At 35.4% G+C, this 26,219-nt stretch overlaps 2 protein-coding genes across 6 annotated transcripts in view; one reads left to right on the top strand and one right to left on the bottom strand.

The window, feature by feature from the left end:
• Nucleotides 1–23,599, top strand: part of LOC108974343 (furin-like protease 1) — a 240,956-nt gene extending 217,357 nt beyond the window's left edge. For 3 of the 4 annotated variants that reach the window (XM_018942096.1, XM_018942097.1, XM_018942098.1), the window contains 5 exons: nt 5–178; nt 2,662–2,780; nt 6,347–6,501; nt 12,832–12,910; nt 22,510–23,599. In XM_018942096.1, coding sequence (XP_018797641.1) covers nt 5–178; nt 2,662–2,780; nt 6,347–6,501; nt 12,832–12,910; nt 22,510–23,348 — 1,366 coding nt within the window. In that variant the 3' untranslated portion in view covers nt 23,349–23,599. Of the gene's footprint in view, nt 1–4; nt 179–2,661; nt 2,781–6,346; nt 6,502–12,831; nt 12,911–16,034; nt 16,343–22,509 lie in introns of those variants that run through there. The other variant, XM_018942100.1, reaches the window with a different exon arrangement.
• On the bottom strand, nt 1,008–2,256 carry LOC108974346. Of its 2 annotated transcripts, XM_018942104.1 has the most exons (2): nt 1,945–2,256; nt 1,008–1,887 (listed from the first exon to the last, which is right to left on the bottom strand). In XM_018942104.1, the coding sequence occupies exons 1-2, from the start codon at nt 2,021–2,023 to the stop codon at nt 1,211–1,213; spliced, it is 756 nt and encodes a 251-aa protein (XP_018797649.1). In that variant the 5' UTR covers nt 2,024–2,256; the 3' UTR covers nt 1,008–1,210. The 2 variants fall into 2 exon arrangements, with proteins under 2 accessions (XP_018797649.1, XP_018797648.1); XM_018942103.1 differs by having other exon boundaries at nt 1,008–2,256.
• Nucleotides 23,600–26,219: the final 2,620 nt, after the last annotated feature.

The raw sequence follows: 26,219 nt of genomic DNA, 5'->3' as shown, positions 1-26,219 counted from the left end.
AAAGAGTCATTCCGCCCAGAAGTTATATCACATTACAGTTAACTGTAAAGCACTGCTCATCCGTCAATTACCTGGAGCATGTACAAGCAAAAATTACACTGACATCACAACGTCGCGGGGACATTCAGTTGAACCTCAAGTCACCAGCAGGCACCAAAGTTACTTTATTAACATCACGGTAAGTCCGTAACAGATTATATACTAACTACCATTAACATAATTGGAACACCGGAGGGCTATCTTCGATTCGCCAAGCACCAGAGAGTAGCAAATGAAGCTATCAAACAGGCAGCATTTGCGGTGTAACTCTGCACTAACATATTTTCTGACGCATGCGCAATTGTGTTGCGATTCTTTCTTGGTGGAGTAATTCTTCTTACCGTATCAAAAAAACGTTTTAGTAGCCCTTAGTTTTTTTTTCATTCAAACAATTATAGTTTAGTTCAGTTTTTATATTTCTTAAATAAAAAAATGCATTTTCATTTTGACAATATTTGGTCGTTGGAGTCATTCACAATTGTAAAACTAATCCAAAACATGCAAAACAAAACTTGGTAGCACGAAGAACACTTTATCTTTACATACTTTTTTGTGCAAATTTTACTCGATAAATTTTTCGTTGCTTTTATATGTATGTATTTTTTTTTTACAAGAGCAGAGAAACGGCGGATGACATCTAATATTTGACTGGTGAACTAGAACTAATATTAGAAATATGCGCATACGGAGCATAGATTTGTAGAATATTAGTCCTCTAGCTCATTCAGAGTTAGCGGGAGGTGTGAACCGATATATTTTTTATATTTTTTTCCAACTAAGCTTTCGTAGTTTTCAGTAACCATATTTACTACTCCAACAGCTACAAACTTACCAATATTCGTCCAAAGTCGTGTATCAAAAATCAATTTTAAGAACAAGTTGTGTATATTTTTTTGTTTTTGGATTTCTATATACGATATGTGTAACAGTACATAATCAAATATTGGAGATATTGTAAAGATTAGCACTAAATTAACAAAAAACATACAAAATATTCAAATTAAAAAAGAAATTGCCCAAAAAGGCGTACATATTGAAATGCACCCACGTACAAACATGCTCAACAAAGGAATGTCAACAAAAATTTCAAAATACAAATTGTATTGGATGCTGGCGCCTCCACTGTCCTGTCGCCTCGGTCACTCGCCAAGCAATCACATTTGCAAAAAGCTCAGAAATACACCCTAAACATGCTCTTGGAATTCAATTTGCGATTACACATAGGGCACTTTCCTTGACAGCTGATACACTGCCTTATACAGCGCTTGCAAAATAAATGCCCACACTGAGTGACCATCGGCCGATGCAACAGATACGAGTTCAAACAAACAGCACATTGAAAATTTATATTATCCTCACTAGTTCCACTGTTGCTGCTGTTTTTGACGCTATTGCAAAATTTTTTATGCCTCGATTGCTGCCGACCAGTAGAGTTGGCGCCGTCATTTGTAACCACACACGTTTCTCCTATACTAACGGTATTCACATTTGTACCGCTAATTCCACTCGCATTGTTGTCATTGCTGTCATTATGTTCCTGTGAAGTGGCAAGCGCCCCGCTATATGGCCGCTGATATGGCGTGACCGATAACAAGCAAGACTCGCGCCGGTGGCGGTGACAGCGTCGATGCTGGCGCTGTTGTTGTTCACGCACACCGCTCAATAGGTGTTGCGCCAAATTCAACAAATTAGCAATTTGCTCGGTCACCGCTGGCGCATCGGTAGTTGTGGCCGCGCCTGAGGGTATTACCGACGTTGAAGTGCCAGAAGTGGCTGCTACCGGCACTACCTCTGTAACCGAAGAGACGAGACTAGCTACTGCAAGCGGCTCTCGTGTATTATATTCTTCTAAATTTCCAACAATGTTATTTCGAGTTTGGAAACTAGCAATGTCATTTATGTTACCGTTATAACTTGGTTGCAACGAGCGTAGCTGTATCTTCAGTTGAGACTTCGTTTGTGGTTGTTGTCGTCTTAAAGACATTTCTGTAATTTTCTAAACTTATTGGTGATTTTAACTTAATATTTGCTGGAGATTTTGCTGGTTTTGGTTTTCTTAATTTGCTGTTTCTCTTGATATTTGGTAGTACTTAAATATATTTGGATATGAAAGCGTCAGAATTTCTTTTCTGATTATTTCAAAATGTATTCTTAATATTTTTCAATGAGTTTCGTTCCAAAAGCTAATTTGTAGATTGGGAAAATTTTGAAATTAAACTTTTTCAAAAGAATATTTGATAGGAAGGAACGTGAGCTATCGTTAATTATCGATCACTGTTTTCGCAACAATTTCCATAGAAAAGAAAACAATGTGTATTCGTCATTCCATTTCGGATTAAATGAATTATTTATTGACACTAATAAATTTAATTATTTAAAAAGTTTTGGAGGAGCTTAACAATCGCCATCTGAGCTCAAATTATTTGAAATACAACAAAAAATACTTTAGTTTTAAAGACAAATAAGTATTTCATACCTAATGTATATCACTAGATATATTCTTTTATTGAAATATTTATCAATATATTTGTGACAGTCATAAGTCGGCTAACATATCACAGCCTAGACTGTAGGTAACAATGAATATTGACAATAATAGTGTTTATAACTTTATACTTGCAGTATTCATGATGTTTCTCGTTCCGGTTTTAATCAATGGCCCTTCATGTCCGTCCATACTTGGGGAGAGTCGCCACATGGCGATTGGCAGTTAGAAATACACAACGAGGGTCGCTATATGGGTAAGTCACGCTGTGCTATTACACCCACAGAAATCTTACATTTATATACTTATTAACAAGAAGTATGTAAGTTGGTCTAAGCTGAACTAGATAGTTATTTAACTTGCCTAATATTAGTTAACCACTTACTGTTATACATTTACTTACATGCTGCGCTTGTGTGACAATATGACAACATCAAAATAATTTAAATTCTGTTACTAATCCCGAACAACAACAACAACAATAACTAAAAAACATAACAATAAACCTACACTGCTCTAACAATATAACATAACTGTAACTATGCAACCGTGTGTGATTACACAACGAACAAAAACAATTGAACGTTGCGGCGAAAAGGTCACGCGTTACTACGTGAGTGGTCGCTAATATTCTACGGTACTACGCTGCCTATAGACCCCAACGACCCCGTATCGATGCCCCGCGCCAATACCGCCGAAAACACCACGCCAAATTCGAATGCGGCGAGCACCACAACGAACCTTCATCAGATCTACTCGCCACAATATCCGCGCATCTCATCCAATAACGTCGGCGGCAGCAGCAGCAATGCAGCAACTGGTATTGTTGGCGCCATCAACGCCATGCCGGGTGGGGGCGTGAAAATTCCCATTAAATTGCCAACACCGTCGAATAAATCCGTTTACACAGCCGCGAATGGCGCAAATAATCCATTGTTGAATGTCGCTAACGGAAGTAGTAAAAAGCAACAACAATTATATAAACAACAACAACAAATACAACCGGCCGGTTATCAGCAAATCTCAGCAACCTATGGTGTCATATTGGGTTCACAGCTGTCTCTTATACACATCTAGATGTGTATAAGAGACAGTTGTTGAATGTCGCTAACGGAAGTAGTAAAAAGCAACAACAATTATATAAACAACAACAACAAATACAACCGGCCGGTTATCAGCAAATCTCAGCAACCTATGGTGTCATATTGGGTTCACAGAGTACGAAACTCGGCAAGGGGACCAAAGGTAAGGGGAAATCTGGTGAAAAGGGCAATGGCGGCAAGGGTGGTGGTAACAAGTCTTCAGCGAATAAAAAAGAACAACCCGCATCGACAAACGCGAAAAACAAATTCTACCGCATATCGCAACAACAGCAACAAAGTGGGAACGGAAATAGCAAGTCGACCGGAAAATCTTCACAACAAGGCGGGCGCACGAAAGCGCAGTCATCAGAGCGTCTACACGGATATGAAGACAAGATGAGCCGGAAGGTTGTTGGTGAAATAACATCGACGACAACAACTACAACCAATACTGGTATGCGCCCGACCAACAACAGTCAAAACGGTAAAACTTCCATCAAATCCAACTCAGCAAGCTCCAACACCGACTTTAGCCCAGCCATTGTGAACAACGCGGCCAAACCTGCAGCCACTCAAATGACCAGCTATTCGAAGTTACCTGTCAAGGCAACAAAACAAATCAAGGAGTCACTGTTACCCTTGCAAACGCACGAAAAACTCACGGTTGCCTCATTCACAGATACGCGCATTCCGAAGCTTTTCGAACATTACGAGAAAATACAAGCAATTTTTCCCGAGTTTCAACCATATCAGGGCCCAAAAGAGAAAGACATTGCTGCTGCTGCAGCAGCCGCCACAGCGTCGAAAGCTGAAAAACGCAAACTGGCTACCACGGCGGGCATTTCGCCGCTGGAATACGAAGCGGAGACCTTCAGACCAATGTTGAGTGCGGGTAATAGTGGCAGCAGTGAAAGTGTAAACAATAACAAAAACAGCAACAGTGGCGTTAGTGGTGGCAGCGCAAAGCCGTCACGTGAAAATGCCAAAAAGTCCTCGCCCAGTTTTGTTCCCGATCAGCAGATCATCAAGAAGCAGCAATTACTGCTCGCGGCAGCAGGAGTTAGTGGCGGCACGCAGCGTCCCATTGGCGGTGTACTGGGCGTGTTGCCCAACCGCAAGGATGGTGGCAGTAGCAATGGTAGTCAAACGTGTTCACGGAATGCTTTACGTTATCATTTCGTTTTTTCTTTGGCATTTTAAGTGCGATGCGTATTAAAGTTTACTTTTCAGTTGCAATTTTTTTAGTTTTCGTTACAAAGTAGATGATTTTAGAGAGATTTAGTCAGCGCAATAAAGATTATTGTCATTCATAAAAATTGGGTCATAACTCTAGAGAGAAAATTCAAAATTTCCGCTCCCACTTCCGAGTTTTTTACGTACAAAAACATTGGCAGCAGTTTTAATATTGCAATATTGTCTTCATAAAGACCTCCTTTTAAAATTATTACTCGATCTATCAATCGTGGCTTACGGGAGTAAACTCGTTTATCAAGCTGTAAATTCCACTCAATTTGAGGACCATAAAAGTCACTGCATACAAGCGAAACGTCACCTGCAGTCAGCCAACAGCGCAGAGGCATTTTTCAGCGAATATACGCCCCGCTTTGTTAGTATGCAAATGGGAGGAAAATTCTTCAATCCGTTCGTTTTCCAACTGACGCTGACACCACTTATATGTGGGTGCGTGCGTGCGCCATCAATCAAAGACTCTAAGGCAGATCGATATCCCGATTTTTTCGCTTATTGCCAACCATTTATATTGTTATGGCCGATGGTAGCATATTTCGGCCTCGCAATCGGGCTAAGTGCTACAGACATTCGTACCCGATAGCAATCAATCAAACTGCCGGATAGTGACACTGGACTAAGTTCAGCTGCTCTTGTTGAATGCTTTCACATTTCGCCATTTTTCGAATTAAGAGAGACTTGCGACTTTTTGAGTTGTTGAGCTGTAGCCGTAAAGTTTTCATTCGTGATTGTCTGCGAGTATTTTACTATTGAAGTGGGATACCTACAATCCTATGTATATAGTTTGCACTTCTGCAGTCCTTAAAGGCTCTTGCTCAAACGCTCGAGCGATTGCAATTGGCTCTCGAACTCTATTCGGTGCCATAAATTTTCGACTTGCACGCATTTAAAAAATTTATGAGCTTCAGTTTACACTTCTCTTGGAATATGCATTGCATAAGTATATATATATATGTACACACATATTTATCCTGTGCGGCATGGCGATGCATTCATCTCCTTTAAACTTAGTGCATGTTATGTGGCAAATATGAGGTCTTTGTAGAGCAATTGGTTTTTTAAGCAATGATTGCAAAGTTATTTCTGTATTCTGTTTTGTTCCACACTCTCATATTCCTTTTGCATGCTAAGTTTTTAAGCTTTTCTCGAAATTAAAAGGCAATGGAAACAAATTGAACAATTTGCTGCTGCAACTCCACACCCACAGTCATACGTATAGTATTTACAGTTTATTTATATTTTCTTAAACCCAAACACACCCACACTTAGACGCAATCACGTCGTTCAAATTCGAATATATTTCGTATTTTTTTATTTTGTTTAGTAAAACCATAATTTTCGTAGCTGAAATTACTATTTGTATTAATATTTTATATATGTACATATACACATGCATATTTAGTTTAGCTGTTTTTTCTTAGCTCCGTCTATTTCTGCGAAATATTTTTACAAACTTCTATTGAACATTCAATTTGCATTATTCCTTTTATAGCGCAAATCACACAATGGGACTTGATTTTCTATGGCACTGAAACACCCGCCCAACCGGAGGACGCGGTCCATATTAGTGACGGTCTATTTGGCAATGATATGGCCCACAACGACATCGAGTACGATGCCAATTTGCAATGGCGAAATATGCAACAGGTAAATACTCATTGCAATCGATCATATTTAACGCTTTAACGTTGACCCAAACATAAATAAATGTAAAATAATTATTTCATTAAATTTGGATCAAACAAACGTTAAGTATCTCTCTTAGTTAAATATAAATTAACATTGTGCCGTCTTTTACAGAAGTTTAGTACTGAATCACAAGCTTTTTGAATACAATTTTTTTTTTCGTTTAGAATTAATTTGATTTTCAGATCAACTATTTATCGCAAATTTTTTTTTTATTCTAGAAAATCTTTTAGATCAGCTACTACTTTAGTATTTTTTCAATTTGACTCATTTCTTTTCATCACTTTCTTATGACACTATTACGAATCCTGCCTTATAATTCTTCCTGATAGGCAAGAATATCATGATTTCTCGATCTTCGCGTTTATGATATATTGTATTATATCGACAGAGTCGATCTTTCCATCTTATCCCACGGTAGTTGGCACAGATTGTATTGTCTCCCGTTTTGTGGATTGGATAGAGGACACTTGAATTCCAACTTATAGTTTCACTGCCATTCAGCATTCTGGTAAATTGTTCCCGCCATAATTTTGGTATACTCTGGGCATCAGTCCCTAAACCTTCTGTTACTCGCCTAAACTTTTCGTAGAAATTTTGAGCAATACCCCTGTCTCCCAACTTGTCAAGCATTTCGTACTCACGCATTTTGGCCTCTTTTCTTTTTTTTTGTCTGCAAATGTGTCTCGCTTCCCTCTTCAACTCTGGGTATCTATCCCATCCCGCGCTTGTTGTAGTCGATTGTAACGTTGCGGGGTAGGCAGTTTTCTCTCCGCAGCGACACGGCACTCCTCATCGTACCAGCTGCTCTTTTGCATTTTCCGAAAACCAATGGTTTCGGTTGCAGCTGTACGTAAGGAGCTTAAACGCCGTCCCACAGTTCCCTTATACCAAATTGTTGACGAGACCGGACATTCCAGGTACCTCAAATCGTAATCTTTAATTCGTTTGCCATGATCGTCTCTCAAGCGAGGCTGTTTTTCACTGTTCATTGGGGGCGTTTTTTACGCGGAGGATCCCAAATACAGCGCACAACCTTCTGGAGAGGATGTTTCACCTCCTCACTTTAGCTCGTCTTCAAACGCATGTTCTTTGGTCCAGAGGATACTTGGTCATAGACCGGAAGTCGTAAGCTGCTAGAGCCATATGTAAAAGCATCGTTTCTGGCCACTCCCAAGTGAATGGCGATCAGAGAACTTTCCTCTCTTGAGTGAACCTCTACATATGACTCCACCCTGCTTTCGTTGTGGTCATCTGAAAAATAAAACAATGGTGTATTCTAGTCACAACACTAAAACGGCTATAACTTCTGAAATAATTTGAATTTTGAAAAATCCTTTCAGGGAGATAAACTAAAATGAAAAATTCAATTAATTCAAATTTCTAGACCAGACTTAAGCGGGTATAAGTCATCTCAAATTACTTGGGTAAATTTGAGTTATTCGAACCAAATTATTCGAGGTTTAACATCGTATTTTATTGAAATAAAAAACAAAAGATAAGTCAAATAGCTAGCTTACACTAAGCCTATAAAAGTTGCCGAAGTAAGTAAGCCGAAGAGTCCACTGCCAAAGCTTTAAGCTCTGACCTTAACATTTCTTTATCCCCTTTTAAAGATTCGTAATCCATGCAAATTAAAAGTTTTTCAGGAAAATATATTTTTGTCTTGTATTTCAAAGAATATGAAAGTTAAAATACTTTATTAATTGCCTCTAAACTTTAAAGCACCTTACTGAGAAAATATCTTTGTGGCCAGTAACTCCTTGCTGCACATCGCCTGCATTCTTAGGTGCATGCTTCGACTAGACTCTGCTTTTGGCATGTCCACCGCATAACAACCGTCGTACAATTATGGTCAACATGCACACTGTATGTGTGTTGTTGTTGATGTAGCTGCTGTTGCAAGTTTATTGTAAAAACAGCAAACACAAAAATTAACATGGTAGAGGCAAAGGCCAAGCCTTTCGAGGTTCGACTGCAGAGAATTTCAATGTGGCTTCTCGATACCAGCCGACATACGAGGACATTCCAATAGGCATATGTGTATGTAAATGTCTATGCAGAGCTTTGTGGGCGGCTTGTTGTGAGGCGCAAATAACAGACAAATAATACAAGAAAGTGGAGGCGACAAGACTCGAGACGCAGCAAGCTTTCGCCATTCCATCTTTTGGACGGAGGAAAATGCACTTTGCCGAGCAGAAGGGCCTTCAATATATGTAAATGTTGTTGTGGTGGAGCAAAATATAGTTATTGTACCTTCTGCAACTGTTGTCAGTGTGGCAGTGAGGTTTATGAATCTTTAAAATTTACATTCATTTTGAATAAATGCACTTGGCAATGGAGCAATCGCGCGGCTGACTGACTTCTGCATCGATTTGCATACGGCATTGGAGATTTTCCGTACCATTTCACTTGTATAATGTGAAATTATCACTTGGCTCTGAGAAAGTTTTGCAGTTAATAAATATCTCTAAATTAATTTATTTATGTCTTTTTTGAAGTCTCGTTAGTAACGCGAAGAACAACGGGTTCTTTCAAGTTTRCATTGCAAGTATCAGTGCATTTTTTGTCCACTGAGGAGAAAGAAACTCTATTAATGTGAAAACCCGCATAAATTAGGTACATCGCAATGTGAGCTTAACGCCAATTTACATTACCCTTTCTGCCAGCATCCACGTAGCTGTCAGCAATTTTTGTTTGTATGTATGCAGGTTGGTTGAACATACATATGTCCGCAGGCCGACAACATTGGTTGATATCGGTAATGATGCTGCTTTTGCAATTTCATCGCCAGCAGACCACCAATCGAGCGCTGCAAGAAATCATTATTAAAGCAGAAATACAAAGTTTAATATTAGGGTTGTCCACAATCCGAAAGTTGCTCTCTAGTCCGCTCTCTAGTCCGCTGTTTCTGTTCTTTTTCTCAACTTATTACTTGTTTCTTCGTACATGATGAACTTGAACGAAAATAATTTACCCCGCCTCCGTAGTACTTATCAATTCTATTACGTTTGCGTGGTTGGTATCGCCAATTTACTTGACGAAAAACAATATAAAATCGTAAAATAAAATTAGTTTTTTTAGTCATAACTCTGAAATTCACATTCTGACTAGCTCCATTCATAGGTCACCTTCCTACTGAAATAAAAGTTCCACCCCAATATGCATGCATATATGCCTTCGGTTCTCTTCGTAGTATATAAGTATGAAAGGCGATTTTCAGAAATCTGCATTGAATTCATTTTTGGCAATTCCAACTCGTTGTGATGTGCTGACAACATTGCCAGCGGGCAATTTGCCAATGTCGCTCGCTCATTCGACCGCCAAACCCGCTTTTGCTTATCCAGTTCAGTGAGCTGCCATACACAAACGAGTACATGTACCCTGCATTTGAATTGCTCCCATAAACCGGCGCTAGCATCTGTGGTTCTTTTCTCTGCCAGCAGATCTGGTTTAGTTGGTTGAATTAATGCCTGTCGTTGCTGGTTAGTTGATGACGCTTTTTTGCTTAGTTGCAGCAGAAACAAAAGCAAAAAATTAAATGATAACGAAAATTAATAAAGAGCTAAAAAGCCGAAAGCAAATCAATGAAATTTGGTGAAAATAATTATGAAATTTTAATCACTTTTTATGGTCTATTTTATTTCTAATTCCGCTATTTCACCTGGTCTAAAAGTGTGAGATCAGAGATGTTTTTGCCTTGATCTAGGAAAAACGGGACCTTCAAGGAGGAAGTGTTGCGATGATTCTATTTCATCTTCTTCCAAACAACTAATGCAGCTGGCGTCCGGTATGATATTCAATCTTACCTCATGAATCCGATACCAATGAATTTAACTGTATCCAGTTAGAAATCCTACAAACTTTAAAAGATGAATACTGCTAAGAGCGAAGAGTTCCCTAGATCTATTTCGATTTACCTGTGTCTGAAGGACATTGTGACTTTTTGCGGCAGTTAGGCCTCAAATTGTTTAAAGTGAGATTAATTTAGCTCACCGATTGCCTTGCAAGTCCAAGAAGCAACACAAGCAACGATGGCATAAGGCTTGATACGCCACTCTTCCCTATAACAGCGTTAAATTATGTCACTTCATATAGATACATACATACACACGTGTAATTCATACAAATATTAGTAGGGAAAGCAATTAGTATACACAAGGACATTTTGCTTCCATTCTAATTTCTTAAGTTATGTGTTGAATACAATGCTCGCGGGAGACTGCAAACGTCATCTGTCAAATATTAAAATACACACGTTCTTATCGACGAACCTATTTTGACAGCTGCATGGCTACACGACTGCAGGTCGACAGTTGTCGTTCTCGCTAACTTCAATTTAATCCTATATTTGCCAACGACAGCAGGACGACAGTAGAGTTGACAGTAGAATGGAAGATAGAGAGATGAGGTAGAGTGGAGATGCCACTAATATGTAAAATGTAAAATTACTCAAAGCTCTAACAAACCTGACGTTATTTGACAAATAAAAGCATAAAATAGCTCTGTTACATCATTTATAATAACAATTGATAATTTAAAACAAATAAATTTACATATTTACTTATTTTTTGCTCAAAAATTTCACTTTGAACAAAATATTAAAATTTCATTGAAGTGCAAGGTATTAGTATGGCCACAACGAAATTGTGTACATGCAAAATGGACAACTGTTGTTTTGTGTACATGCCGGCCATTGTTGTGTTGCTGTCCTCTCACAAACGTTCATGTAGTAGGATTCACAACGCCATTTTCAGTTCACAGTCGTGCTGCTGCAGTCTGTCGCGGGCATTGTGTTCCGCACATTAAGCTTCCCAGCAAAACAGATAAAAAGCACTATACTCCAAAAACGATCATAAAAACAATAAGAAGCATATACATGTATTAGCAAATTTGTACATAGATATGGCAACAAAATTGAAAAGATATAATAAACTAAAAGTTGAATAACCTACTGCCGCCAATTCATCTGCCACTGGGCACTGCCTTTGCGCTTGTTGCCGTGGCTGCTAGTATTACTATCGCTACACTCTCTGTCTCTCTGCAATCGCCTTTAACTAGTATTCTTTTTATTTCGCTTTTTCAAACGAATATATTCGTATGTCCATATGTGCTGGTTGCAATTTTTGCGTTTCATTAATGGGCAAAAGGCGGCAAATAGAGAATAGACATACTGTATATATGTACATATATATGTACGTATGAACGTGTATAAATAAAGCAAATAAAACGGACCAGACCAGAGTGAAGACAACAGCACGCCACGACAAAATAGCAGGACGCACAGTTGTTGCATTCGGAATACACGAATAAATAAATAAATGATAAACATTTACCACTGCGCAAGTGTGTGGCGGTATGTGTGCCCGCAAGTTAGCAAACCAAAGCCGTAGTAAAAGCGAATACATTATGCGCTGTGACTATGCAGCTAAGTCCCTGGAGATCCTTTAAATTTACGAGTGTATTTAGGAGTTGCATGTATGACACTTGTTGGCGTCTAAGAGCAATGCACACGCGAACGGGACTGGGCAGACCAGCGGGCAAACAGAACGCCATTACATTGCAGACATTTAGTCCAATTTGTAGGTTTGAGTCACGCAGACAGCCCCTTGCAAAGGCAGATAGCCGAAAAATGCGCGCCATTGGTCATGCCATCGTTTGTGGCAGACAGCACGGCAACATGCAACATTCCGTGGCATGCCAAGCAGGCATTTATACGTACATATGTACATATATAAATTGGTGCGTACACCGAAATGTCTGCTTTGCGGCAAAACACATTCCGCTGCAACGCTGGGAAAACACACACATACACGTTTGGCCGAAGCGCCCAGCAAAGTGACCGCGCAGAGTCATTTCGGTGCACTAAAGTGAAAAGCGAACACAAAGTTACCAACTACATATACACAACACACATACCTAAATATATACAAGAATAGCATTGTTGCAATATTTCTTTGCCGCTTTCCCTACAATTTTCCTCACGGCGCTTTGCATTGCTGCAGTTCATAGCTGCTTCGATTTGGCATTCGCGTTTTGGCATTCCCTGAAACATACTTTTCACTTATTAAGTTCCTTCTTAACTTTCGTCGCTTTTTCATGGCTACTTGAAGTTATTCTTTGGTTTTCTGGTTTGTTTGTTTTTGCATTTCATACAGTTGCCTCGACTCGCTTTTTCAGTTGGGCAACCCGGACAGAAGATCCGAAGTTTTCTAACTCAATTACACTCATAAGATTATTTTGACGCGATTTCTCTTAATACTAAACTCATTCTTATTTCTTCATTCTCAGGTGGGTGAATCGAGTGTGATGGCCAACGATAAGACGAATGCGTCGTGCCTGAAGGCGACATCCGACCAAAGATGTTTAGGTTTGTGTTTAATTATCATTTTATTAACACAATTACTATTAAACTTCAATTGCAACAACAACAACAGCAATAACAAAAATGGCAATAGCTAGGCACAGTTGTTAGAACAAAAACAATAACTGAAACTGCGAATATGCAAAAAGTTGTATAAAGTAAACCTGTAAATTGATAGCAAGCCAAAAATTAACAAAAACAAAAGAGAAAAAAAGAAAATTCACAATAATAATAAGTAGACTACAATACAAATTGAGTAAGCCGCGCAAGATTTTTCTAAAGCAAACACATTTTTTCAAAACTTTTATATTGAGATTGAAGCTTAAACAAAAGCTAGTTACAAAAGCACAAAAAATACTAAAAATAAAAATATAACTAGAAATACAGTAGGCGTAAAAGATAAGATGTATGTTTGTAATGTGCGTGTAAGATTTCTTCTTCTAAAAATTTTTTTTAAACATATTTACATTTATTTCAATAATAAATTTCAAAGTGCTGTGTAGATTGATTAAGTGAAGCCAAATTAAAGGGCGAAATCACAACCAAACTACATACATAGATATCAAATTTGTTAAGTTAAGTTGGGTAATACGGGGGATATACTTAAACAAAGCGCTAAGGTAGCAAAACATTCAAAAATTCAAAAATATTTATATATATATAATATATTTCATATATTCAAAAATTTCATATTTTTTAAATTTTATTAATACGAAATTCGCTAAACATACTGACATATTGCTTAATACAAAACTCGTTAATTAGCGGCAAATAATAAGACACCCACTTATTTTGAAAAGACTAAAATTGGAGAGTGTTATACTAGGTATTCATAACTTTAATGCTCTAAAAATTACTAAACTTGCCATATGCGTAAGGTATATTCGCATTTAAGCTTGAAGTGATGGCTTTTACTAAATTTGTAAGAAATTTAAAAGTAAACAAGCTATATTTAGGGCTTTCAAATTTTAACTTTTAGCATTCGAATGCAATCTTGGGATAGCAAGTGGATAACACCAGAATTTCAAAATGTGCTCACAATAAACTTCATTGAAATTTACATCTCTCCGATGCAAGATTTACATATAAAGTAATAATGTTTTCTGTTATGATTATTGAAAAAAAAAAAATTGTAAAAAAATAACTTCATTTTAAAGAGATCCATGCACGTAAGCCTTTTGAATATTGCCTATAAAAATTATTGATTTTTTACTTACAAAGTGTAGTAGCGTGTGTGTGTGTGTTTGTTTTGTGTTCTTGTCCAAATTGTAGTTAGTTGTAGGAAAATAAAAACAAATTTAGGCTTTAAAAATACTCACTTTTCGAAAAACAATAAGTAATTTAAAATTTCCAAGTCTTCCCGCTTCACACTGCTAAACAAAAAATGTCTTTTGTATTTAATAATAAGCACGGAGAACAAGCACTTATTATACAAGTTTTCGCAATGTTTTTGAACTTTTTAAAGGAAAACATGCCAAAAATGCATTTTGCCAACCCATAAAATAAATGAGCGGACGTATTTGTATGTATGTGTGTAGCAGTTTTTTGTAATTTTAATACATGCACAGTAGGACAAATTGTCGAAAGGGCCAACATTTGGAACGTGAAGCGGATAACAACGCCACGCCACGCCACGCAATTCACCAAATTACACTCCCATCTTGCCAACCCTTACATCGAATAGAATTTTCACGCTTTCGTTGCATTGTATTTACTTGTCATTTATCCAACCGATGACAGCCAGTTGAAGTTAGCGAGTCATCGTTGCATTACTTTTATCTGACGAACACATACGGCATATGTATTGTATGTATACCCACTTGTTTTTTAACAACCAACAAATAACCGTTGTTTCAACTTTTTTTAGTTCGAATTAAAAGCACAGACCAACAAAGCCAAATAATCAAAGGAAAAACATGTGCATATCCAAGTTTTTTGCTTGCAAGTTCGCTTCTCTTAATTTTTTCGCAAAATACCTTTGTTTGATAAAAGTTAATAATTTTGCATATTCCATATTCACACACACCTGAAGAACATTTTTCAACCTGAAATTCTACTTTTTATATCAAACTTATTGTTTTTGTAACATTGTTGCTGGCACCGCAACATAAAGTTTACTCTCTTTGAATGAAGAATATTTTATCAAAACTTTCGCAAAACTTTTGCTGAAAAGTAATCAGACTCATTAAAATTTTATCAGTTGCAATTTTTTCCTTCAGATTTGTTAAGTATTGTTACTAAACAATGCTTGCAAGCATAAAAAATAATCTAGGTTGTATTAAACAAATTTAATTGAAAAAAACAAAACAAATTTTTGAATCACAAATAAACTCAACTTGAAAAGTTTTTGTTTTCGCATTTGTCATTTTTCGCTCTCAAAAATAAATTCCAATAACGTTTAAAGATAAAAACCGAATTAAATATCTATAATATATAACTTTTTTAGCCAACGGACTAATATTTTCTTGAAAAAAAATGCTTGAATGTATGTATGTTTATAAATTAAATTATGTGTTGCTGACAATAAAGCTAGCATTGTCCACTCCAATTAGCTTCCGCAAAGGAGGCTAAGGCTAGCGCAGATTAGGGCGCGACATGAAGCAACATGGAAGAGCATGTAAAGCCAATGTAAGCGTCCTACTCTGCTGCGCCTTAAACATGTATTGAAATTTAAGTTTAAAGTTTTCGTATTTTGTAAAATTTCAAAAAAAAAAAAAACAACTCACTGTCCGTTTTTATACGATAAGCACAAAAAGGTGGTAGGGTTTTCAGCCTAAAATTTTGGCCAAATATGTAATATAATGTAACGCATTAAGTTAATATACAGAGGTAAATAAAATAGAATAGGGTTAATAGTAAATTAAAAATACAGATTGAAATGCAAAAATCCGCATAAAAAACTAATATACAAAATTTATGTAAGCAAAAAGTTCCTGCGTTTCAAAGAGCGAACATTTTTAAGCGTCAAGAAACTATAAGAAATTAGAATTAAAATAAAGTAAAGAAACAAAGCGCTCCTGTAACGTATAAAGTAATATTAACAAATATTGAATTTGTTCCGACGAATGAAAGGCACACTTAATATACATATTAATGGCATTAAAACTATTGAAATGTTTTCTTTTTTCAGCTGATTTAGCTAAGCATCACAGAGCGCAAAAAATGTTTTGAACAATAATTTCCATATCAGTATGAATAATAAGTTTACGAATTTGCAATGTAAATTATGAATTTGAAACGCTTCAATACAAAAAATTTTGTAAACTTTGTATTGAACATAATAAAGTTTTTCACATATCAAAAAACGTTTTACATACGGAAAATACAATTCCAAGCTGTATCCATGTATAAATTTGTACAATTAAATTTAGCACTTTAATGAATAGATCTGATTGATTAGTAAAATATGTAGTCCATAATGGCTCAACTAATCCGAAACTCGTTAGAATCTTTTTTTTATATTATAGTATGTCTTGCTTGGAGCATTAAGCAAAAGCTTAAAAAATTAAACCGCAGAAAAAACGGGCTGGATGCTTATTATTTTCTTTTAAAATATAAATATTATATTAAATGTTTTGGGGAATTTACATCGCATTTTAACAACAACAACAACAACAGAGAAATTTTTTACGACTTAGGAATTTTATTCCAAACAATTCACAAAAAAAACACATGGCCGGCTTTCAACATAAAATTCCAAAAACTCTTAGACAGCAGATTCGAAAAAAGTACGAGTCTACGCCAGACTCCTGACTCTTGACAAACTAATTAATTATTTAGTCATACACAGAGTATTGAGCACTGTAAAAAATCCGTTTTCTTTTTCTGAATGTGAGATGAGCCCCAACTCTAACTCATATGAACAATATTTTCTCATTTTTTGCTTTTTTTTTTATTTGGATAACGATATTCAATTTCCTTGCCATTTTTTCAATAATTTTTATTTAATATTTATTCTATAACATTTACGATTATTTTAAACTATTTGACTATTAATTTCAATATTTTTTCTATCAATAAATATGTATTATTCCTTGATAATCGAAGTAACTTGAGTGCAATATTATGAATAATCAAATAACTGTTAATTATGTTTACTACAAATACACATGTGTACATACGTACAAATGTACACGTAATATTTTAATTCAATTGCTTAGATGTAAATAAACGCTCGTCATAATGATATACTTGACCTCACATGTACATACATAAATACATACAAGTAGGTATGAGGATAATTTATAAAGCTGAAGGGGCTATTTGGTTAGCAATTTAGAATGTTTACAATGTTTTTAAATAAGTTTAATTAATCTTTAAATGGGGATGTAATTAATACATTAAAATTTATTTTATACTACTGTTTCAATAACGGTATGACTTAGATTTTAACAGTCAGCTTTTCAAGCCGAAAGCACATATTATTTCACTTATATATATGTATGTATATATACATGTACAATGGAGTTACCGTAAAACATTTGCCCTTTCAGCTTAAAACCCCCACTAAATTTCTTATGCAAAATTTATTTTTTATTTACTTTTAGTTTTATTGAAGGCAATAAAGAATAATAGAAGACGATATTACGACAAGTCTTTACAATTACTTTTTTTAAAAGCAGTTATGTTGTCAACAAATAAAAGCAGTCATTAAGAAATTACTGAATTATTTTTCCGTAATATTTCACTAAAAAAATGTATCCAAAAACTAATAAATTAAGTTTAATTATTCAGGAATTAGCAAACCTATTTATGTTTTTGTTTATTTTTGTTTACAATTTACATGGTTTTGGAGAGTTTGTCTATGTTTTCCTTCCCATTCCATAAGAATGACGTCACATAAATTTGGTTAACGTAGTCTGTCTTCTATCAATATTGAAAGCATTAAGAAACCTATGTAGCTATGTCAGGTGGCTTGTACACCAACGTTTTCCTCTTTTTTACATTTTGCAAGAGTTAGCTAAACTTAATATTTCCAAGATTTTTTTATTAATAAATATATATTTTTTTCAATTTTATGTTCTGATTTATTCCCACTTTTGCATTATTTTCAACTATTTTAAATTTTTATTGCCTTTTTGTTGTTGTTTTTGTTGAACCTCCACACCCACCATGCCTACACTAAGTAAATAAATGTTATTTATTTGTAATTTAAAACAAAACACAATACTGATAATAAACTCTAGCAAAGTAACAGCTTTAGCAAAACCCATACGCATTTTAACAGTGTTTAGCAAAATAGAGTACCATATTTACAGGATCTGACACACTACTGCTCGTAAAATTTATGCTTTTGTATGAACAAAATACAAAACATCGGTAGTAAATATCTCACTGAAAATATGGCGCTCCATTTTGTTGCACCCTTTATGATATACCAACTTAAAGGATATATTATTCGAATATTGGTAACATTGCTATGTATCGGCGAGCGAGATGAGTAAATAACCAAGCAGTTATACATAAATATGTATGTACATACATACACAAAATATATAAATGCGCGTTTAGAGCAGCGTTGAGTAATAGTAAATTAGTAGCACAATTTCAACTTTTTTTAAATAGTTAATTAGCAATTTTTTATTTTGTTAGCCAATGAAGAAAAGCTACAGTCAATATAACGCACAAATAGGAGAAAATATCAAGTAATTTGTTACTAAAACTTCCCTAAAATGTTAATAGTTAATACATATACCTATATTTAATATATTTTGATTTTGGTATAATTTTGTAGATTTCGTATTTAACCACTTATGAATCATTATTATTGTAGTGATCTGATTACTTTTTTGCGATAACATTTAATTGCGATTTTGTTTTAAGCTACATTTTGTTTATTTCTAATATTAAAATATTGCTAAAATAAACTTTTTTGGGGCGTCGGTACTTATCACTTAAGCAAATATCTTACATACGTACATTCGCACGTACTTTAACGGCAGCAAACAAATGCGAAATATAATAGTTAAACAAAAAGCCAAAAGAAATAAATATAGAGAAAGCAAAAAAATGTAAAATAGAAACCAAGTTAAATAGCAAATGGCGAATAAGGAACAGAAGCGAAGGGCGAATATGGAGCTTATAAAATCACGACCAATTGCAATGTTAAGGCCAATAGAAGACCACAGTATAGGTGTGTTTGTATGTAAGGGGGAAAACAGCGAAGAGAAAAAGCGCCAAAATACGATTATGTGAGGCAAATGAATAAATCAGTTATTTTTTCCTTTGCAGCAGTAGGCAAAGAAAGTAAAACAAAAACATAAGAAATGGGTGTCAGCGAACCCATACATATTTAACAAAAAAAACATGTAACATACCATAATATTGTGTGCACTTAGTATTTAAGAAAAAATATACAAATTAAACACAAAAAACATGTATACATAAAGAACTAAAAAGAAAATATTACTACCACAGAAGAAACGAAAATAAACACAGCGCAGCAACAAATACAATAAATTACATTAAAGAATAAAGTAAATTAAATGAAATAAAAAAATAAAAAAAACAAATAATGAAAATCATAAATGTATGTACGTATTACGTGTAAATATAAAAATGAGTAAAAACGAAAAATTAAAAAAAGAAAAAATTAAATTAATTTTAATTGTAATGTGCAGTAGCTACAGTCTTAAGTAATTGAAAAATTAATAAATAATTATAATCAACAAATGCATAGACAACAGCAAGTAAATCGGAAATGAGAACGATGCGAAGAATAAAATATGTTTTCACAAAATTCATGTATTTTATTTCGTACAAAACATAAATTTGGTACAAAGCAGATATGAAAAAGTATATTTATCAGGTACATAGCGGACCACCAACCAGAGCGATACACACCAAGAAAAAAATGAGGAAAATATTTCCAAAGCGGGAGAGTGTCTACTTTATAAATTTGGACCGAAATATTTCTGCTATTCATAAATTCTGAATATACATAGATGTTCAAAAACATCATTTTTTTTTTTTAATTCCTTTGAAGTTTAAAAATATTCAAAGGATATAAGTTCGATTTGGATTTTAGAGCAGTGAAATCTTTGAAAAATTCAACGATCAAGTTGAAATTATTTATGCACCGACGAAAAGCCTACAAATTATTTACTGTGGCGAAAGTGTCGACTTGAACGGTCCTGTCCTTGAACACGAGGAAGGAATGGCACAAAGGTTGGCGACTCATATTGAGTAATCGTGTTATCAATCACCACTTGTAATTACACCTACTTTGAAGACGCATTACTATCGACCAATGCTATACAAAAGATCCATAAACTATTAGACCATGTATTAATAAGGAGTAGAAAAACTGTGTAGACCGTGTGAATGATTTATTATCCTTTTGCGATTTACTTCAAGGAAGGCCCCATATGTACATACATACATATGTATTAGTAATATGTTTGTAGAGCTTAGAGTTGAAATGCTTAAAAGAAATTTACAAATAGTAGCCACTATCGCAATAGCACTTGAATTTAAACGAATAAATAAGAAAACCGTTAACCACACATTTGGTTAAATGTCTAAGTAAACATAACCAAAAACCACTTTATGCCCTTCAAAACTACAAATCGAAAAGACACATAACTAAATCATTCAAAATAGTCAAAGGTGAGTTCAGTGAAATATTTCTTCTTATTACTATGAAATAAACACGTAAATATTGTTTGTTTTAACTACTATTTTCGCTAACAATGCGCATTCATAATTGCAGCACTAATTAATTAAAATCATAACATTAAAAATAATAAATTTTATTCGCAAAAAAGTAATAAGGAAAGCTCCATGAATATGAAAAACTGCATATACATACATACATAGATAATTCGTTCATGCAAGACATTGTTTTTGCACCGCCAAAATTACATGTTAAGTATGACTTAGACGCACAGCTTTTTAATGCAATTTAATCAATGTACGCGGTTCATGTGTGAGTTTTATTTACATTATAATATGTATGTATATACATGTATATTTATGTATATAATATCAAGTTAGGTGGTAGGCTTAAATTTTATTTCAACTTGTTTGTTCTTGGCCTGTCTACAATTACAATTTCCTTGAACATACTTACATAAATTCGGCTTAATTTTAATTTGCTAATTTTCAGATTTATACACATTAGTATGTACACATTTGTATGTATATTTGTAAGTCTGCGCTTGTTTTGCATACTGCACTTTATTGTATTGATTATTTGTTTTTTTATTGAAAATTAGACATTTTAATTATTTTGTTTAAATTTTTAGTATACCTACAAACAATAGACACAAGCTTGTAAACAAAGTAGAACCTTAGATTTAGTATTTTTATACCAAACATAACCTCTTGCCTTTAAATGATCAACTGTTGCGAAAACCAATTGTGTGGAAGAACTCCGTTATTTTGTCCAAATCTATATTTACATAAAGCCGAAATTTTCGTGTATGTTGCAAGTTTTCTCACGAATGTTTTTGAAAGGATTCCGGATTCAAAAAGTCTTCCGCATAAACAAAGGTCTTTCAATTAACCTCACAAAGAGTAAAACAAGTACAAATTTGTATGTTCTTCTGTGATCATCCCCATGAAAAAAGGTAAACACAGAAAAAGATCTCCACTCTAAGATATGTCAAGAGATTTCGATTGTCGAGAAACGGCACTTTATATAATGGTTAGCTGTAAGCAGTGCTAAATAACTTGAAGAATCTCAAATGTCTTTCTCGACCACTAGTCCACTTATTTCTAACGTTTTCCATGATAAAACCATAAACAGATTCACCCATATTAGAAGAGTTCGATCCCGTATCAATTTTTTATGTTTTTGTGCTTTAATCAATTTTTTATGTGTGCAGATCGTTGTACCGTGTATGTATCAATTTTTGTTAAAAGCTCGCAAAAGTATATTAATTTCTGCTTAAATAGCTGTATTGGAATTGGTGTTGGTATTTATTTTGCATTCGGTTCGGTATCGTTTGTTTTGTGTATTAAATGAAAACTGTTTTTTTTTTTATTTAAACGTCACACTCACATTCATAAAGCGCACACACTTACATCTGTGAACATAAAAATAGCAGTACCTATGGCATTTATTTTTATAATTTCGTATAGAGAAGTTTTTACTTGAAAATTATCAGATAAATCAGTAAAAAATTTTGTAAACATCAAAATTTTAGTAGAAAATGGTAGTTTTGAAAATAACGTCACATTTCAGGTATAAGCACGTGTTTCAATGGTAGTGTGAGGATTAAATTAAGACAAGTTTTGTTATAGTGGGCGTGGCAAGCTATGTACAAATGGTCAAAGAACATTAATTGCACCGATGTTCAAAACTTTTCTCGTTCTTGGCACAACTGATTTCGAATGCCATACATTTTAAAGAATTATTATTATTTTCAAAACTACCGTGTTTTACTTACATTTTCAAGTTTAAACAGGTTGTAGTGATTTATCAGGTCATTTTAAAGTAAAAACTTAAATTTTTTAAGTTGCTGAATATGGTCTATACGAGTGGTCTATACGAAAACCGCGATAGTTACTGCTATTTTTGTGTTCGCATACATATACCCACAGCTTTAAACGCAATTTTCGCTAAAATTTTCTTTCTTTCTTGCTTTTATCCGTGCCAATAGAATGTGTCACGTCCACATATTATTACAATGGCCACTGCTACGAACAATGTCCCATACACACTTATGCCATTCTCAGCGACAGCACGACGGCCAACGGAACGGCGACACTTAGCGACAACATCATATACAGGACGAGTATAACCGACGACGATGAATTACAATCGATCGATCGCAGACGAGAAGCTGTGCGCTTATATGCCGACACGAGTGAACCTTTGGAACCGATACATTTGCGGCGCTGCGACAAATGCGACAACAGCTGTCAGCGCTGCTATGGACCACTAAATTCGCAATGCAGCACCTGTCCGCCTGGCAGCCAATTGCGTAAAATACCACACACAAATGAAACATTTTGCTACATCTTTGCGGAACGTAGTTCGGGTAATAGACTCGATTACGTCTTCAGTGCCAAAGTCGAAACGATTGACAGCGTAGAGCACGATAAAGCTATGAATCCGACGAGCATCGTATACCTGACGCTAATCTTGGTGCCAGCATTGCTCATCATTCTCGTCGTTATGTTTGTTTCGGCAGCACGCCGGAATAATTTACGCATACAGTTCTGGCGAAACGGTAGCACAACCGGAAATATGATCACACTACCGAATATCGGCTATGATCGTGTAGCACTGCTGACCGAAGGCGAAGAAGATGGTGACGAAGCTGATGATGAGGAGGAGCAGGACATACACGGTACAATGCGTGTCTATCGAGATGAGCTGACACCTTGCGTGGGCGCTGAGACGACAGTCGAAATCGATTTGGCCCCGACAATTATTGAAGCCGTAGAAATAAGCGACTCAGAGATTGAACTTTTTGATTCAACGCAGTGTTATTAGTTATAGCTTATGGAATAGAGTTTCTTTTGTGCAGAGTTGGTGTTATTGTCGCTCTTTTTTAATTTATATTTTATTTCTCTGTAATAAATTAAGTCATATTATTGTTGTTTTAGGTAGGGTTTATGGTAATACTAGTAGAGTAGTACTTTTTTCTTTATAATTGTCAATGCGCTTCAATCTACTAATGAAATTTAAATACGAACAAAAGATTACAATAAAAGAGACGAGTACGGTCTTCAAGAGCTCCTAAATAAGACTCATTTAAATCTTATTTAATATGTACATATCATTTGAATTAACATTTCTACACAATAATTTAAAGTTTTATACTATCTTTTCATTTCTAAGTTTGGATGATTAATGTTGAATGAAGAGCTTCCAACACCTTTTTCGCTCTTGGTTGTTAATATTTTAAGGTAAACTAATTATTAAACTTGAGTAAGACTCCTAAACAGAACAATTATTTGCAAAATTGTTGTAAACATTAAAATACATCTATAAACTTAGTAACTTATATATTTAAAAACAATTCCTTATGATTTTAATACATTTCAATAATAATATACTAAATTATATATACGTACATAAAATCTTAAAAATTTGACTCTAATTCGCCCATATTAACAGCGTACTTAAATAAACAATTTTACTCGATAGCTTGGTACACTACTGTGATCAAATTGAAATTGAATTCTGAATTCGGTAAACTCCTCACTATTTAGCAAATTCACATGACCATTCCGAGGACACCGTTTCGACTCAATTGAGGATATTAAAGCTGAATTGAATAAGGCCCTAATGGCCATCGCGACAAGGATTTTTCCAAGTGCTGTGATGACTGGAAAATTCGTTGGCATGATTGTATTGCAGGGCGAACAAGAGAAGAGATTACTTTGAAGGAGATAAAATGGACAAAATTCACTTTTCAATTTGGTCACAGTGGTATACTTCTTTGACCACCATGACTCCGATATATTTGGCACCGTTATACCTAAATATCAATAGTGCCCTGCCGGACAACGAATAACTGGATTTTTATAAAAGAACATAGAGAAGATATCGAAAAACGGCTGTTTTTCAACGAAAGACAAACAAGCAACAAGCATAAGAAGTTGTAAAATAATTAGGAAAGTATTTAAGGACCAACGACCGCAAAACCTTTGCATGGAGTTTATCTAGAAAATTTCTGAGACATATTTCATGTAATGTACATTTTAATAAAGTATAGACTTTAGCAATAATGTGTTGATAAGGTGAAAAAAGAAAGGCTCATCCTTGATAGAAAGCTTTCATCGAGGTCAAAAATTGACCTGAGGAAGGAAGGGATCGGGATATTGCTGTAAAGGAGCTATCGAGAAAAGGTGGGGACTCTCAACACAGATACTGTTTTGGCTCTACGAATCCATAGTGAAGCCAATTTTGTCGAAAACGCTACAATTTCTTAAAATCTTAAACGTGTCCAAAGAGTGGCTCTCATCGGAATCTCTGGTTCGCTACGGACTACACCAGCAACACCACTTAATACCACTTTAAACAAAGCACATAACATAGTAAACATTGCCGGAACGTGTATTGCTGCGAAGTGTGTCAGGGAAGCTGGGTATACGAAGGGGTCGCTGCAAGGTCACGCTGAAATTTCCTCCTCCCAAGGGTCAATTTGGCCGCTGTAGAAGAGGTACAGTGAGCCGACTCATAGATGAGTCGAAGCTAGGAGGTAGGGTTGGAGGAGGAACCTTCTATAGGCAATTCTCCGTCACAGTGATGCGGTAGCCTCTGTAGTGTTTTTCATGCATAAGTGGCTGCTATCAGGGTGGAGATAGACGTACCGCTACGAAGCGAAATGTCTTTCAGGGAGGTCAACAGTAGAAATAGTTTGAACATATAGTACTTCAAGAACAACCACTTTAACAGAATCGTTTGGGTACCTGATCACAGCGGAATCGCTGGCATATTATAAAGCTGATGAACTAGCCAGAGGGGAGTACTTTTGTCCAGTTCACGTCGGAATGGGACCAGATTGGATCTGCATTGGCGTCTGGCGTTCTAGCACTTGCCTCGACGACCAGCACCTGTGCGATCACGAGTCCTTCTGCCTAGAGTAGAACGTCAGATATCTACTAAAATACTTGCCTTAACAGAAGTTCAGCCGCAATTCTTGGAGTTCTTACTGGACACGGACCAATAGGCATTCATGCGGTAAAGCTTAAAATCTTGTCAGAGTTGTATAGAGGTTGTCACTAGTTGTCAAAGTTGTATAGAGGAGGGTGAGATGGAAACATCTAGACGATTCCTCCGACTAAGGCTTAAACATCTCGATAACCTTAATTTCAGAGAACCAAAAGACATAGTGGAAACTGGCATTAACCGTCTTAGCAAATTTGTGATAGGCTCAAAATGTCTCTAAATTGTCGATCTGTAAGAGACTTAATATCTAGTTTTAGGAGCTTATAGAAATCCGGAGGGAAGTATTTCTGAATGTCAAAAATTGGCTGAATTTGGTCATTACTTCTCTTAGTCCCCGTATACCTAACATAAAAATTACCGAAGTTCGGGGTGAAATCGAAAAAGCGTGTTTATAATAGAGTATCTTTATGCCTATTCTGGATAAAATCGGGTGAAAACTTGGCCCAGCTCATATAAAACTAATATCAACATATTCGAACATCCGGCTGACTTTACTCCATCTGGATTGATGATGGTATGTGAGGTACCTATTATGTGGCATGTTAATAGTATGCGTTCCATATAAAATTTTCCCAGGAACTGAAGACATTTCTAAAAATAACAAGTAAGGAAGGGCTAAGTTCGGGTGTCACCGAACATTTTATACTCTCGCATGATAAAGTGATAATCGAGATTTCAGGCGTGGTT

Source organism: Bactrocera latifrons, unplaced genomic scaffold (genome assembly GCF_001853355.1).
Source record: "Bactrocera latifrons isolate USDA-ARS-PBARC rearing strain unplaced genomic scaffold, ASM185335v1 scaffold_55, whole genome shotgun sequence".
NCBI lineage: Eukaryota > Metazoa > Arthropoda > Insecta > Diptera > Tephritidae > Bactrocera > Bactrocera latifrons.
Note: the sequence above shows the minus strand (reverse complement) of the source record. Positions and strands in the feature narration are given on the sequence as shown.